The sequence below is a fragment of the Mus caroli genome, chromosome 7 (assembly GCF_900094665.2).
Source record: "Mus caroli chromosome 7, CAROLI_EIJ_v1.1, whole genome shotgun sequence".
Lineage (NCBI taxonomy): Eukaryota > Metazoa > Chordata > Mammalia > Rodentia > Muridae > Mus > Mus caroli.
Genome location: NC_034576.1, coordinates 101,787,777 through 101,805,221, shown reverse-complemented (window position 1 = coordinate 101,805,221; position 17,445 = coordinate 101,787,777). Strand labels below are relative to the sequence as shown.

At 44.6% G+C, this 17,445-nt stretch overlaps 1 protein-coding gene across 2 annotated transcripts in view; it reads left to right on the top strand.

Annotated features, from left to right (window-relative positions):
• Positions 1–17,445, top strand: part of Uvrag (UV radiation resistance associated) — a 266,200-nt gene that overhangs the window by 18,837 nt on the left and 229,918 nt on the right. The window contains exons 2-3 of one of the 2 annotated variants that reach the window (XM_021167360.2): positions 7,174–7,291; positions 16,345–16,379. In XM_021167360.2, the coding sequence (XP_021023019.1) occupies positions 7,174–7,291; positions 16,345–16,379 (153 nt within the window). The remainder of the gene's footprint in view (positions 1–7,173; positions 7,292–16,344; positions 16,380–17,445) is intronic. The other variant, XM_029479367.1, reaches the window with a different exon arrangement.

The following is a 17,445-nucleotide window of genomic DNA, read 5'->3' as shown; positions in this document are numbered from 1 at the left end:
ACACTCAGTGTCTTACACCCTCTAGCCTTTGGGGCAAACGGTGGGGGACAGGATCCAAATTAGCAATATATTACAGCAGCATTAGGCCAACCCACTACTTGGTGCCCCCTCTAGGAAGGTGGTCCTGGGTTGGTTGGAGATACACACACACACACACACACACACACACACACACAAGCTAAGCAAGCCACGGGGAGCAAGCTAGTAGGCAGTGTTCTTTCATGCTCTCTACTTGAGTGGCTGCCTTCAGGTTCTTGCTTTAGTTCTTACTGCAGCGATAGGCTGGGATGGAAGTGTAAGTTCCCAAGTTGCTTTTGGTTGTGGTGTTTATCCCAGCAACAGAGAGCAAGTGCAGGACAGAATGCTATGTGTATGGGCGTGTGTGCACGCGAACGGCTACTCTATCGATCTAATACTTTACGGACTAGTTCTCATTTCTCTAGAAATTGTCTTTAATTCCATTTTCTTTTCTTTTCTTTCTTTCCTTCTTTCTTTCTTTCTTTCTTTCTTTCTTTCTTTCTTTCTTTTTTTAAAGATTTATTTATTTATTATATGTAAGTACACTGTAGCTGTCTTCAGACACACCAGAAGAGAGCACCAGATCTCATTATAGATGGTTGTGAACCACCATGTGGTTGCTGGGATTTGAACTCAGGACCTCTGGAAGAGCAGTCAGTGCTCTTACCTGCTGAGCCATCTCGCCAGCCCTTCTTTTCTTTTCTTTTCTTTCTTTCTTTCTTTCTTTCTTTCTTTCTTTCTTTCTTTCTTTTTTTTTTTTAAATAATTTTCTTTATTCTCAAACACATAATTGAATTTGTCACCCTGTTAAAGTCTTTAGACTCTTAAGTAGGCTGATCCTTTCGGTCCTTATCAGTAGTATTTTAGAATTTTTTTGTTATGGAAATTTTCATGTAATCTATCTGTCTGTCTGTCTGTCTGTCTGTATTTAAATAAAGTTGTTATTAGCTGTGTGCCATCATGCCTGCCTGCTTAGCTTAGGCTGGTCTCCCTCCCTCCTTTCCAAGTGTTCTGAGAGAGGTCCTTGCTGTCCTGGAACTTGCTCTGTTGCTTATGCTGTCCTCCAGCTTGGTCCTCCTCCTCACCAGGGTTGGGTCTCTGGGGTTATAAGTGTGAGAGGCCACACCAGGGTTCACCTTTCTAGTCCTTAGTAGGACTACAGACTGAAAAGAGGGAGCTCCTTGCTTTGTTCCCCACGGTGCCTAAGCACAGTGTGTGCAGGAAGTATCTATCGGGAGAGGGAAGAATTGAGCTAGAGAAGAAGGTGAGAGAGCGGTGACCTGTTCCTCAGAGCAAGGCGGAGGGCAGGGAAAAGGGCAGGTTTGAGCCAAGATTGAAGGTGAACAGGGTAGAGGTAAGAAAGTAAAGAAATGCCAGCTGGTCAGAGGTCTGCTTTGTGGCTGCAGTGGAGAAGCCCGTTGCATAATTTAGTAGTGCTCAGTAAATGACTTCATTAAAGATATTCTTGGGCTGATTTGGAGTTGGAGAGCAGAGTTGATATTCCAGGTTCCAGGTGGGAAGCTGTAAAAATTGTGCCAGAGAAAGCTCCGAGGTATGAACAAGAACTATGAAGTGTCTCATGGAAGTGAGTGTTGGTCGGTTAAGTCTGTGACTTGACTCTTGGTACCATTGCCCAAGCCTAGTTTCTTTCTTTTTTTTTTCCTTTTTTTTCCGAAACAGGGTTTCTCTGTGTAGTCCTGGCTGTCCTGGAACTCACTCTGTAGACCAGGCTGGCCTTGAATTTAGAAATCCCCTGCCTCTGCCTCCCAAGTGCTGGGATTAAAGGCGTGTGCCACCACCAAATAACATGAATCTGAATTTACCTGAAAGAACCTGCATCTTAGCCCCTTACCTGCCAGTGAGCATGGTCCTAGACAGAGAATAAATGCCTGATCTGAAAAGGAATGAATCGAGGGGGGCAGAGTGGGGACACAGACCGCAGGCAACCAGGACCAGTTCCTATTCAGATGCTCTGAAACACATCACCACATCTGCGCCAGCAGCCGGCACACCAACAGCAGCAGGTTTCTCTAATAAACCAATAAGCTAAGAATAGCATTTAATCTGTTAAAGGGTCATAAGCAAATTAGGAAAAAAAGATGCAGAGGGACTGGAAAGCTTATCAATATTCACTACCCCTAATCTCTGTTATTTAGGGAATATAATTAGATTTCTTTCTATGAATAGTTAACATTTTCTCCCTTGGATTTTCATACCCATACTTAGTGACCTTTTAAAAATGATGGTTTCCCTTGTGTGAGTGTATTACCATTTAAGAGTGTTTATGAAGCTTTTGCTTTTTTTTTTTTTTAAAGATTTATTTTATTCATATGAGCACACTGAAGCTGTCTTTAGACACATCAGAAGAGGGCATCGGATCTCATTACAGATGGATGTGAGCCACCACGTGGTTGCTGGGAATTGAACTCAGGACCTTTGGAAGAGCAGTCAGTGCCCTTAACTGCTGAGCCATCTCTTCAGCCCCCCCCCCTTTTTAAAAAGATTTATTTTATAGTTTTTGCTTTTTTTTTTTAACAGTACTGGAATATCTCAGTAATTGCTAAGTTGTCCTTGCTCCAGGTGAACAGTCATATTTTCTCCAATTCTAGTTTCCTTACTTGTGTCAGAGACCAAAATAGCTTGTTTAATCAGTTAGAGCTCTTTAGTTACCCATATCTGTGTAGTAAGAAGAAGAACAACAAAAATTCCAATGGCTTAAAACATTGATTTTGCTCCTAAATCTGCACTTTGGCCCAGGCTTTGTGGAAACAACTTGGGTCCACTGGTTGTCACTTTTAGAGGCTCAGCGGCGGCGGGTCTGGCTGCCATCTGAGATCAGCTCTGAGGAACCCAGGATGGGCCCTCCATGCAGCTGCTTGTCCTCTGTGCTATATGATAATGGGACTCCAAGAAGAGTATCCAAAAGGATGGGGAAGCTATAGTGTATCTGTTTATGATTTTGAGCCATTATAAATGCTCAGAATTTTGTGGGCTGTAGTGACAGACCTGCTACATGTGACAGGGCTGGGAACATAAGGCACACTTTTTCATTGTGTGGCAGTGTCACACTGTACTCAAGAGAGCATGGCCACAGGATGCACCTGTGAGCCACATTCGGAAACTCGTCTGCTGCATAGTGCAGTGTTGGGTTTTATTCTTTCTCCTCCTCCTCCTCCCCCCTCCTCCTCTTCTTCCTCTTCTTCCTCCTCCCCCCTCCTCCTCCTCTTCTTCCTCTTCTTCCTCTTTCTCCTCCTCTCCTCCTCCTCTCCTCCTCCTCTTCTCCTCCTCTTTTTTTCTCTTCCTCTTTGTGTGTTTCCAAACAAGGTTTCTCTGTGCAGTTTTGGCTGTCCTGGAACTCACTCTGTAGACCAGGCTAGCTTTGAATTCAGAGATCCTCCTGCCTCTGCCTCCTGAGTGCTAAGATTAAAGGCGTGGGCCGTGATCGGTCACTCAGCTGGTTTTTGGTTTTTATGCTTTTGATGATGGTCATGATAGTGCATTCTTTTCATGGGTTCACTGATGGTTTATTTCTCTTCCTGTGGTTTGCCTTTTCATAGCCTTCCCCTCCCCTTTTCCATGGCCCTCCCACTTTTCATTAGACTTTGCATTAGTGACTGTTGAGTATATTGTTGATCTGTAATGGTTTTTGTAAATTAAACAACTTGAACTCAAAGTTTGCTTTGAAAATATATCACTGTCGACTTGAGGATTGTGTTAGAGTTTTTGTTGTGATAAAACATCTGGCTGGGCATTCTAATTTTCCTTCTGTTTGTCCTTCCATCTCCTTCTTTTGGTAGGGGTTCATGGAGCCTATGTTGGTCTCAAACTCCTGATTGTCTCCACTTACCAAGTGCAAGGATTACAGACACGTGCCTCTGTAAGGCAGGCGTGTGTGGCAGCAGCAGTGAGTGGTGGCAGGGGTGGGTGGCAGAAGCTGTTCATCTCATGACAGACAGGAAGCTGAGAGAGATAGAACTGAGATAGGGACAAGACACCCCTAAGGACGTGACCCAGTGACCTTCTTCCAGGCTTTACCTTCTAAAGATCCAAGAATCACTTAGAATATGACTGGGAACCAAGCCTTAAGTACCTCTTTGGGGTCACTTCATATCCAAATTATAGTGAGTGTCCTCAAAGTTGTCTGTGGGGCGGCTTTGTTTGATGATGGAGATTTGTGAGTAATCACATTTAAGACCCACACAGTACTTTAGTCTTTTATACAAGAACATAGGAAAGGGGGTGGTGGATGAAAACCATCATCCTTTGGTCCTCAGACTCCCTCTAGGGATGAGGGATGAGGCACAGGAGAAGGATGCCTCTGCTTCTTCAGGCACTGCTACATCTGGGAATCCAGACCATGTCAGGTGCCCGCAGGGGAAGATGGCAGTGGGATGGACATGTCACTACTGAACGTTGCTTTCTGTTTCTGTTAGGCTGATTGTGCTGAGGTTCCAAGTTACTACGTAGTGGGAATGAGGATGTTTTAAAACATTTATTTGAGCTGGGCTTGGTGGCTTGTGACTGTGGGTTTAGAACTTGAGAGGCTGAGGCAGGAAGATCTTCCAAGCCCAGGAGATGGAGACCCACCTGTTTAATATAAAGAGACCTTGGCTCAAAACCAGATCAGACCAAATCAAACCAAATCAAACCAAATCAAATGATTTCTTTGTACTTTGCTACTCAGTACACTGTGGAACTAAAAACAACAACAAACACTGTCTTTCTGTCTGTAGCGGTAGCGGTGATGTAATCTAGGGCTTTGGCTTGGGTGTGGATGTGTTAGGCAGATAAGTGCTCTACTCCTGGGCCCTGGGTAAATCAGTTAACAGTTACTATAGTAAGTCCCTTCCAAAGCTGAGGTCTTTGACTGATTTATAGGGATGGGCCGACCCTTTTCATTGTAATTTTGTTGATATGATCAAGACAAGTGTGTTAGAGGGACTAAATCTCAGCCTTGACTCTGCTGTCCCTACTTTATTCTCAGGTTGCATTGTGATGGAAGATGACAACCAGCATCTCTGGTCCTGCACCCTTCCTAGCTTCATGGCTAGTAGAGTAGGCTGAGTGATTCCCTACAGCCCCAGTTATTTATTTATGCATTTTAGTGCTGGGGGTGAAACCCAGGAGCTTATGCATGCTGGGCCAGCGCCCTGCCACGGAGCCACCACCCTAGCCCTCTGGATTGTTCCTTGAAGAGGTCAGCCTGCAGAATATTAAAAAACAATGGTGGATGAATGGACTTTACTGCAGAGACTTTGGTCAGTGTTTTCCATTGGCATTCATACAGTCAATGAAATGTGATTGTTGTCAATGGATGAGTCTTGTCAGTGTAAATGTGTGCGTTTACTGCATCTGCTATGGCTCCCGTGTAGAGGGCAGAGGACAACTTCAGAGAGTCAGTTTTCTCCTTTTAGCACACAGGTTCCCAGTATTCAGATTGTCAGACTTGGTAGCAAGTGCCTTTACCACCAAGCCATCCCACCGCCTCCCAGTTAGAAGCTTTGAATGGAGGAGTTAATGCAACAGGTAGCAGGAAGTGGCTATGATCCAGGGCGTGAAAGGAAAGCACTTCAGGTTGTTAGTAGCCTGAGCCCGAGAGCTTTGTAAACATACGGAGCCTTTCCATACTTGAGGACTAGGGAGGCATAGTAGGCAATGGCCTTTTCCCAGGGAACCATATCTGTACACAGGGAGAAAGCCTGGTTGCCATGCACATGGACAGAAAATGTAGACCCTGTTGGCTGACGGCCTGCCTAGCTGAATGTGGGAACTCCCTGCGGTCAGCTGGAAGGGAGGGCAGGAAGGGTATTCAACAAGGAGCCAGAGGTGCCTATTAGAAATTATTTTATTAGTGTGTGTGTGTGTGTGTGTGTGTGTGTGTGTGTCCAGGCCAGAGGACAGCTTTGTGGAGCTGATTCTCTCCTCCCTCCCTTCGTGTGCCTGGGGACTGAACTTAGGCTGTCAGGGTTGTTCATCATTCACGTTATCCACTGAGCCATCTTGCTGACCTCTGCTGTCTCCAAAGACTTGGCTTTGAGGGGTGGACACGATATGCTTGGAGTTCGGCACTGACATTCTCTGTTCTCTTGAGAAACTGTCCTGAGATGTAACCCTGACTGGCCTAGAACTTGATAGCAGACCAGACTGGCCTTGGACACGCGGTGATCCTGTCTGACTCTTGTCTCCTAAGTGCTGGGGTTGTAGGTATTTGCCACCAGGCCTGACTCTGCCACTGTAGTCTGCTCTGATATGATGGGGCTAGCTCTTCAGCTTATCTTCTGTGTTTTTGTTGAAGCTCTACTTTGGAGCTTTTATGTCCCCAAAGAAGTGACTCCACATAACTCAAGTATCCTAGTTAGTGAAACTGAAGGAAGTTAGCCTTGATTAGCAGATAGAGGCTGGCTGGAATAAATGAGTTACTACTTCTATTTATCGATCTATCTATCTATCTATCTATCTTTTTTGTCTATGGCCTCTTATAGTTGTACAAATGATCTGGTATCTAGGCTGAACTAGCAACAGAGCATACATTTATCATAACTATCTGAAGCCTTTCGGGTGAGGGGGATCAACTTTCTATTTTGTTTATGTCCTGGGGCTATGAACACTCTTTTGCAGGTGTTTTTCACTTACATAATATTTGTGCTTTTCAAAAATATTTCAGGGTCCTCGAAGATGGACTAGTTGGTTGCCATGTGAGCATGAGTTTGGGTTCCCAGCAGCCGTGCAAAGAGCTGGGTGTGGTGGCGTGTCCCCGTGGGAGTGTGCTTCAATAGTCTCATCTCTGGGAGGATAGAGACAGGCAGACCCCTGGAATAAAGTGAAGAATTGTTTGAGGAAGACACTCAACATTGAGCTCCACTGCATACACCCACACATGCACACACAGACATCTGCATACACAGAGCAAAAGTATTTCCTATCTGTTTCCATTCCATGCTCGTAACTGCTGTTTGAGTGAGATGAGGAAAGTTTATTTCCTGTATGGTGGAGGACGTGCTGAGGCATAAATAGAAGACTGGGTCATGTTATGGGCTCAACCAGAAGTGCCTGGGACAACATTGGGTTTTTTTGTTGTTTTTTTTTGGCACTGCTGCTTTCCAAACATAAGAGGACTAAAGACTGAATGCCTGTTCACCTGTGATTATGTTTTAGCGGCGTCTTCGACATCTCCGGAACATCGCTGCTCGGAACATTGTTAATAGAAATGGCCATCAGCTTCTGGATACCTACTTCACTCTTCATTTGTGTGATAATGAGAAAATCTTTAAAGGTAAGGGACCCTCCGGGTCAGTCCTGTCTGTACGCTTGTAACAGGAGCAGCTTGCAGCGCCTTCTTCTACTGCTTACTAGAAAGCTCAGTCATGCTTTCTGAAAACATCTCAAGTGATGTCTGCTAGAGACATAGCTAATGGGTAGTGCTCTAGGGTATAGCCTTACTTCGGTAAGTTTGTTTCCCTTTTATTAATGTTACCGTTACTATTCCAGTTGCTAAGTAAGTTTGTTTCCCCTTCATGAATGGTATGGATACTATTCCAGTCCCTAGCATTTAAAACAGATGATGGGAGTTCAGTATCTTATACTAGTTTTACATTTCTTTAACATATTTCCCTTCCTGGTGACCAAGTTTATGAAAACACGTTTGTATCTTCCCATACTTAGATTTATGTATATGGGGTCATTTTCAGAAGAATAGCCTGGTTTCTTCCAATTCTGTTTTGTTTTATTAGATTTATTTATTTTATTTTACATTTGGCCTGCATGTGCTTGGTGCCCGTGGAGGACAGAAGAGTCATCAGATTTCCTGGAACTGGAATTATAGCTGGTTGTAAACCACCATGTGGGTGCTGGGGATTGAACTCTAATCCTCTGCCAGAGCAACAGGTGCTCTTCACCACTGAGCCATCTCTCCAGCCTCCAATTTATTTATCTATTACATTGTGGATTCTTCTAGAAGTGGCAGTTTAAAAGGAGATCAATTGTTTGATTCCAGATCACAGTCATCTTTCCTCACACAGAGTAGGAAGTGGTAGGGTGCCATGGCTTAGGTAGCATGGTGCAAGAAGACCAGGGCGCAGTGTTATTCCTGCCATTGGCTTGGGATTGAAAACCAGGAGGACAGTCGCTCTGCCTCGGTTGCTCTCTCTCAGCCTCTGGCTTCATGCTTTGGAAGAAAGTTTTCTGGAGATTAAATGAAATCAAGAAATAAGAAGGAAAGGACATGGCTGTTCCTAGGTATGGTGCAGGAGGTTTATTCTAGATAAAAAGGAGAGCACAGCCAGAGGCAAGGACATCTGGGGGAGTCCCTAGTGGGCGTGGCCCTGAGCGGGGGGGGGGGGGGGGGGGGGGGGGCTAGGGGTGGGGGCATATGAGGACAAGGAGAGAGGAGAGCCAGACCAAGAGGCCAGGAGGGTAAAGGGTAGACGGAAAAAGGCCAGGTAACCAAAATGGTTGGAATATATAGGGCAGGCCAGCTGGAAAGGCTTAGAGTAGGGTGTGGGGTGTGTGAGCCAGGTAGCCTGTAATAGGACTGAGGGATACAGGGAGAACCTGGCAGCCAGCATCCACTTTGATAGGTTAAATAGGTACCTTGGCAGTTTGTCTCTGGTTTGAGACCCAACAGTGATAACCATGTCTTATAAACTAGGTGAGACAGGTTGTTTTGTGAATCATGCTTGATAAATTGCCTTTATTAGACTATGCAAACAAAAGGCAGTGAATGCCTTAATAAGAGGAAGTGAACTCTTATTTCGAAAAAAGATTGGGACAACAAAGTACTACTTCTGGATCTCGAAGCGATAGACTTGGCTCATAGGGAAATGGTGCTTTATAAAAGTACAAGGGGAAACCCTGTGTTAGGATGAGGTGTTTAATTTTAATTGGGCATGTTAATACAGGAAGCCACAGGGGGCTTTTGACTGCTGGATTTCAATACTTTGATAGCTGGACCTTGGTGGTCAGTGTCAGGTAGAGGGCGGGGCTAAATAAGGGAATAGACCTTGGTGGTAGCTTTAGGAATGCAACTTACTGGTTTTTAGCAAGGCAGAGGGGATGGGGAGAAGAGCAAGGCCTGCCAGAGCCATGCTCACTATGCCCAAGCTGGCTAGAGTCCTTTTACTCAGTGTCTTCTGGCAATTTGGAAAATGGTGGCCATTGTTATTGGGATTGCAGTGTTAATTAGACTGGTTTCTTAAAAAAGCAGCCATGGGACTGCTGGTGACTGTGATGTAAAGATGGAAACAGAATGACTGTCTTTGCTCTTTTGTCTCTGACTTCAATTTTTTTTCTCCCCCTGGCCGGCTTAGAACTCACTGCATTGACCATGCTGACCCAGAACTCACAGTGATCCGCCTCCTTCTGCCTCCCCAAGTGCTGGGATTAAAGGTGTAGGCTACCACATCTGGCCTGGTGATTGCAGCTTTTTGAAAGTACTTAGATTTTCTTGTGGTTACCAATGAGAAGACCATTAATGCACACAGGGGACAGCAGTGCCAGGGTTGCCCACAGTCTACAGCAGTAGAGCCTGTCACTTCTTCAGAAACCTCTTTGGGCCGTATTTCCCCTGGTGAGCTTTGGTTAGTTCATCTTTACATTGAGATGGCTGGTGACTTGTGAGGCATCCTTCTGCTCCAGCCAGTCGTGATGGGACGAAGTGTTTTCTGCACTCTTGTAACTCATCACAGGAGCTGGAGAGTCGTCTAGTAATCCTGGTTAACGTTACCTCATCTGGTTGGCTGTCATGACAGTCATCAGTATGCCATGGTCCTTCTGTGACCTTTGGTGCAGAATAGCCACAAAGGCTGATTGGCTCTCCTTCCTAAACCACTTTTCTATCTAGTTAATCTCCCAGTTTTACAAGCTTTTTTTTTTTTTAAAGGATATCAGAAATGTTGGCTTCTCAGTTACTCTTTTATCTCATCTGAATTCGTAGTAGATCCCAAGAAGATAAGGGGATTTTTTTTTTTTTATACATCTTTTTAGTTATCTATAGGAGATTGTCAACATTTAAGGTTGTACACACAAAATAGTGTTGATACATGTTTGGAACAAAGCCTGTGTTGGTGAATGGAGGCTCACTTTTAATCCTGGTTCCCTCTTAAACTTAGAAATTTTAAATTTGTAGTTTTATTTTATTTCGGAGTCAAGGTCTCTCTGTAGCACAGGCTGGCCAAGACATTACTATGTAGGCCAGTCTTGCCTCAAACTCTTGGTAGTCCTGCTCTCCCCAGGGTTTTGACTGTAGCTATGAGCCACCACACCCAGCTAGAGGGTTTATCTATTTATTTTTTAAAATATTTATATTTTAAAATTTCATGCATCTGTCTGGGGAATGTGTGACCAGGCAGTGCAGGTGTCTCAGAGGCAAGAAGGAGGTGTGGGACCTCCTGGGGTTGGAACTAGTGGATGCTGTGAGTAGGCTGGTTGGTGAACTCCTGCAAGAGCAGTATGTGCTCTTAGCTGCTGAGCTGGCTCGCCAGCCTCCCCGTCTGTTTTAGCCATAGTTATTTTCTCCCCTGGGAAGTGCTCAGGGCCTGTCCTCTTCCGACTACCAGCCATCAGGAATCCATTAGGGCAGAGCCTTGCAGTCCTTTGCTCTCACCCAAGATCCATCCTCAGGTGGCCTTTCCTCTGAGGTCATGTCCTCTATCCAGTTGCCTGCTCTGTGTCTCCTTTGGAGTCAGTAGGTGACTTAAACTTGGTATATTCAAGACTGAGTCTCTGCTGTGCCAGCTCACTGACCTTATGTTTTTCTGTCAGAAAATGACAACTCCATTTCCAGGGCTACAACCCAGGGCCATGGTGGATCGCCTTCTCTCTCTAGTTCCCCCAGCCAGCCTTTCTGCAGGTACTTTTCTGGAGGCTTCTTTGTACCTCTGTGCCACTGCCCTCCCTTGCATGGATGGCAGAAGGCCCACTGACAGACAGACTGTCTGCCCACGCATGCCCTCTCTCCCAGCTGGTCTTCAACCCAGACTCCTTGCAAATGAAAAATCATGCTATCTGTCCCCCAAAAATGCTGGTGTGGTTTCTTAGCTCATTCCAAATAAGGCCATGATCCTTATGTCCTATGTCACTGCTCAGAACGTCCTGCTGCTCTTCAGCGTTTGCTGGTAGTGAACTATAGAAACGATCCCTGAAGGCCTAGCCTTCCTTCTGCTTTCTCCACTCCAGCCATGCCGGGTCTTGACTGTCTCCTTTTCTTCTTGTAACTAATGCTTTGCACTTGGTCTGCACTTTGGCCTGAATACCTTCCTCCAGGTACGGAGCTGGCAAGCAAGCCCTTCCACATTCCCGCTGGCCTTTACTCTGCATGCTTCTAGAGCCACTCTGATGCTGACTAACCCTTTCACAAGTGCTGACCTCATAGTTGCTGGGCTTTTTGTTTGTTTGTTGTTGTTCCTTTGTTTTTTGTTTTCTTAATTCTTCCCCATAGTTATTTTACAATCACCTGGCATTGGTGTGTTTAGTTAATGTCTCGTTCCTTCCTGTAGGAGTAGGGTCCATAGGAACAGACATTTTTATGTCCCTTTAACCACTCTGACTCTAATAACCAGAACCAGAACCAGAACCCTCTGGTTATTAGAAGATGCCGGGTGCATCTTCTCTCTCCTCCCCTTCCCTCCATTTATTTTCAGTTTAATTTTTTGGGGGGTAGATAATGCAGTCTGTGTTTCAAAACATAAGTGGAGGTTTATATTAAAACTACCTTTCATCAATGTCTCATCAAGCTGTTTCCCTTTCTGTCCTGGTAACTGCTGCTATCTTTTTCCTGTTTGTCTTTCCTAAATTATTTGCAGAAACAGAAGAAAGCTAAGATCTTCATCCTCCATTCCCAGCAGTTCCCTTGCAGATGGCATGTGTGCGCAGATACTGTGCGCTTGGCATTTTTCACTTTATATGTCTGCCCTAGAGGGCGTCTCTGATGCACTGCTTCTGGCTTTGCATTGAATAGCTGCTCTCTGGTGTCTGTGGTTGGCCCTGCGGTGGACTTTTAGGTTGTTTTGTCTCTTGCTGCATTGGCTAATTTTTACTAGTGCATTGTTTTGTGTTAGTCAGCCCTTAGGGTAAGTTCTAGGGAGTGGAGTTCTTGGGACACTGAGAAAGTATGTTCTGTTTTGGTAGGTATTACAAAATTGTATTGGGTGGGAATTGTTTTATGTGTGTCTTTCCCTATATAGCCTTATCAGTGTAAGCCCTTGAATTCTTGTTAGTCAGATAGGTGAAAAATAGTTTTGCCGTTTAGGAGCTTATATTTCTCCTCTTAGGAGTGAGGTCGAGGCTCTTCATAAACATTTACTGAATGAAGGAGTGTAGTATGCCAGCCAGCCTGGGCCATTGGCATTGCGCTCTGCAGGCTCTTCGTTGTTGGTCCTTTAGGTGTGAGCACGGCTGTCTCATCATTAAGGTGTGAGCATGGCTGTTCTTGTCTTTAGGCGTGGGCATGGCTATCTAGAAAAGCTCTTATATGTAGTGATCCAAGGGGACATAAGGCTCTGATAGGACCCTTTGAGGATCTACTTTATGACTTTATTCACATGAAAAGAATAAAATGAGTAGAAGTTTATTAATAGACACTGTGGCTCATAAGGTGTTTTTAACCTAGTATTTAATTTATGCCTCACAACGCCCTGTTCTCTCCTGGGAAGGGAACAAAATGAAAATTGACTATTGATGACTGCATAGGTCATTAATCTTTTTTTCTGTTTTAAAGATTTATTTATCTAATGCATATGAGTACAATGTTGCTGTCTTCAGACACACCAGAAGAGGACATCTGATCCCATTACAGATGGTTGTGAGCCACCATGTGGTTGCTGGGAATTGAACTCAGGACCTCTGGAAGAGCAGTCAGTGCTCTTAACCGCTGAGCCATCTCTCCAGCCCCGCGTAGGTCGTTAATATTACACGAGAGACTGAGGGCTGCGTGCATTTTATTCTTAAAATTCTGAATCGATTGTTTTCAAGCTCTGTTTCTGTTCTGCTACTTTAGACCTAACAGGATGGTGGCATAGTGTTTTGGAGATCGGCTCACACCCCCTGATCTCTCTCTTCACAGCAACTATGGCCCTTGTGTTGGGCTCCATCCTTTTGGTCAGCCTGTCTAGTTTGGATCACTAATGGCCATGGGAAATTGCCTAGTTTGGCTTATCTACAGAGTCAGGCACTCAACATTTTAGCAGAAATGACCCTGTTCCTCTCTTGCAGTGGAGAGCTGGTCTGTGAGAACTGCTGAACTTAGGTGCTTGCAGGAGAAGCTGAATAATTCTTTTTTTTAAGAATTAAAATATGCCTTTGTTGTCTTCTCACTGACTTTGCTTTTTATATTTAAATCTCTTTAGTCTGTCACAGGGATTGAAGAGAGGCAAGTGCTCCAACAGGGCCCTAATGCTCCTAGCCTAGTTTCTCACCACCTTTAAGCATTATAGTCTTGCAGGGCAGTGGTGGCGCACACCTTTAATCCCAGCACTTGGGAGGCAGAGGCAGGCGGATTTCTGAGTTCGAGGCCAGCCTGGTTTGTAAAGTGAGTTCCAGGACAGCCAGGGCTGCACAGAGAAACCCTGTCTCGAAAAAATACCAAAAAAAGACCAACAAACAAACCAAAACCCAAACCCAAAAAACCCCCACCCCCCAAAAAGAGCAATACATTTTTGTAACAAAGTAAAACAAAATGAGTGTGGTTAAGTAAATAATAAATAACATGTATTAACTAGAAAGTAAAAAATACCGTGTTTAAAAAAAAGCCTCAGGCCTAGGACTAAAGTTGGACTGGGGGAGCGTTGGCATTGTATGTGTGAGGCCCTGGGTTTGGTCCAAGACCACAGAAAGTGTCAGTAAGAACAAATCCCAATAACAACAGAACCAGACAAATGAAGGCACAGGGAGACTCCTTTAAAATCTTGTTTTGTTTGTTTGTTTGTTTGTATGTATGTATGTGTGTATGCATGAAAGTATACATGCATGCAAGCATGTATGACAGATATACTCGGGATCCTGTGGTAAGTGGCTGCAGTGTTTGATGAATGTTTAAGAGTTAGAGTTGTAGGGAGCCTGGGAAATGAGTCTTCCTTAAGTGAAGGGATCACACAGTTTAGTCAGAGTGACTTGTCTGTCATAGCTAACATGGAACCCATTTGCTAGTGGGTCTTGCAGTTTTGTTTCTAATGGTTACTTCTCTTAGCCACACCGTTTAGGTTATATATCTTTGAAAGACTGTTTATTTCTAGCACTATCTGAAAGATGCTAAAATCCATAGCAACGTCAGGATGTTCCCTTTTAAAAGTATAGAATTTTCTTTTCTTATTCCATACTGTAGGGTTTTATACCTGGGACACATTTTATATACCAAAATATATAAATCCCGCATCCCTTGGTCCCTGCTCTTTACAGGGCATGGCTGGCACGCCCCGCCCACTGTGGGGCCAGGCTTCCCCTCCCCCAGAAGCTTTCCTTTATAAATCAGACATTTGGTCTCTGTCCCTGCAGCACACACTCTTTCTCTCTTTCTCTTCACCCTTCCCTCTGTCTCCCTGGCCTTGTTCTTTGGGCCCAGTGAGCCCACCAGAGAGCTGCTTCCCAATAAACCTGTCTTTAAGGATGGAATTGCTCATTTAATCACCGGAGATAACTTACCACAGTTATTCACGATTAAAAAAAAAAAACTCAAACCACCATTCAGCTAGTGCATGTAAGTAGCCTAAAGCTGTAACCTAAGATAAACATTGCTGGCTTAATTAGAAAAATTGGGTCCTGCTGTAAATCCTCCAGCAGAACCTGTCCCTGCACTTACTGTGTTGTGAGAAGTTCTCAGAACATATAGTAAGTGCCCTTTGTGTGGGAGATGAGGGTGAAGCAGCACAGGCAGCCTGCCCACAAGGAAATGCCTTAACACCAGAGCTTCGGGGAGGGAGAGCTCCCCCGCAAGGGTGCACATCAGTGCGCTCCCTGGGCGTGTCATTGTTCATTCATAAAGACAGAATTGGCTGAGTGTCTGTCCTTGTGCCAGGCACAGTTCTGAGAGATGAGGACATGGTAGTTATAGGGTTTGGGCCCACAGTAACAAATGGAGTGTCCAGGCACACATTGCAATCATGGCCTTTGTCCATGTATCATGCCACAGTTCATCTCAAGTACCAGTAGTGTGTGGATCACATGTGGGAGACACTGTTCTGTAGCAACAGGGGACTGCATTGACAGTGGCATGGAGATAATCTGGGTGGGTGGCTGCAGAGCACTGGAGGGTTGTCGGGGATGTCTATCAGGACCAATAGCATAGTTTTATTTTATTTTATTTTTCGGTTTTGTAACATTTGATGCTATATATGAAGGTTTATGGAATCATGAACATTTAAAAAAATATATATATTTATTTATTTAATGTATATGAGTGTTCTGTCTTTACACACACCAGAAGAGGGAATCAGATGGTTGTGAGCCACTGTGTGGGTTCTGGGAATTGAACTCAGGACCTCTGGAAGAGCAGTCAGTGCTCTTAGTCATCTCTGCAGCCCTGGAATCATGAAATTTTAATGCTTGCAGAACTTCAGTTATCCAAATTTTCCAAGTTGAGAAAGGGCCTGACGAGGTTGAAGAGGTAGAATGTTAGCAACAAGCACAAATAAAGCTTGGGTCACATGGTTTCTAAATTGGTTTTCATTCTACACTCCTATGAGGGAATGTTCTAGAGGTGCCTGAAGAACAGAGAGAATCAGTCATAGAAACTGGGAATGGGGGATTTGGGAGTCAGAGGTTAAAGTACTTGCTGTACAGATGAAAACTGGAGTTTAAATTCCCAGGACCCACCTGGATGCAGGGGGACTGTGGCAGTCCACCTGTAATCTAGCCCCAGAAGGCAGAGATGGATCCCCAGAGCCAGCTGGCTGGCTACACGAGCTGTGTAGAGGAGGTTTTGGCTTGATTGAGATATCCTGCCTTAAAGAGAATTGGGAAAGAATCCTGACCTCACCTCAGCCCCCTGAAGGACCCCCCCCACCCCAACACGCTCATTGTGTTCACATGAAAAGAAAGGAGTGAGTAGAAATGGGAAAAGGAGAAAATTTGGATTTTTAAGGGCTTCTGCTTTAATGTGCTGCAGAAGGAGACAGGTAACAATTCCGAGATTAAATCTGAGCAATTTGTGATGTGCTTCACTGATGTTTTTCCTCCTTAAGACACTTTTACTTAATTTTGGTTTTCTATTCTTATTGGTAAAGATGGCAGGCGCTGGATCAGTTTAGACGCCTTCCTAGAGCGCCAGAGCCTTACAGTGCTTAGTTAACGAGCTGCTTGTCTTTCCTGTCACTTACTGTTCTTTTTCTTCTTTTCCAGAATTTTATAGGAGTGAAGTGATTAAGAATTCCTTGGTAAGTTTGTTTCCCAACAGGTACATGTGACACCGCGTATATCCCTGATTCTTAAGATGTGAGTGGTTTGCGTTGAGGTCTGGTTCTTTGGTTCATGCACAGATCTGCTAATGTTCAGTTGTCACTGATTTTTTTAAATTGTTGTAAACTTTAAATTTGCATCATTTTCATTTATAAAAAATGTAACTATTTTTGATTCTGTATTAATTTGGGTAAAAGTCATAAAAGTAGTCTGTACAGGCCTCTGTATACAGGACTAATTTCTGGGTGGTAACAGCCTTGCTCAGTTAGCTGGCCGTGTCTAGCTGGGCATGGGTACATGCCTGTAATACTAGGGTTTGGGAGGAAAGAGGCGGGAGGGTTGTGAGCCTCAGCTACACGGTGAGACCCTGGCACCAAGAAACCAAAACAACGAGCTACCGAGTATCCCATGTCTCTCCACCTGGAAAGGGTTGTTGTGGAATTGTGTGTATGTGTGAGGATGCACAACGGTGCTGCTGGGCAGTTTCCCTGTTTCTGAGTTTTGTGTGAATGAAGTAATGCAGTAAGCGCCTGGTGACTGGCGCCCGCCTGTGTGTTGGCTTGGTTGTCAGGATCAGCTGGCCCTGTGTGCTGTGTTTGATTTGTTTGTGTGTATTCTACTGGGTGAATATAATAGGCGATCATTTCCCCTGTTGGTGAGCATGTTTGACTTCTGGTTTGAGCTAGCGTGCATCCTGCTGCTGTAAATACTGCCCTGAGTGTCTGCTGGCACATGCATGCTTTTCTCTGCAGCCTGTAGTCTTCAGTTCTGTGGATACACACCTGATCGGCCAGGGCTTCTGGCTGGTTCCACACCATTGCTATTTCATTTCTACTCACTGCATTGCTGGGAGAATTCTGATTATATTATTGTGAACACTTGATGTTTTCAAAAATTTAGGGAGCTGGAGAGATGGCTTAGTGGTTAAGAGCACTGACTGCTCTTCCAGAGGTCCTGAGTTTAATTCCCAGCAACCACATGCTGGCTCACAACCATCTGTAATGGGATCCAATGCACTCTTCTAGTGTGTCTGAAGACAGATGC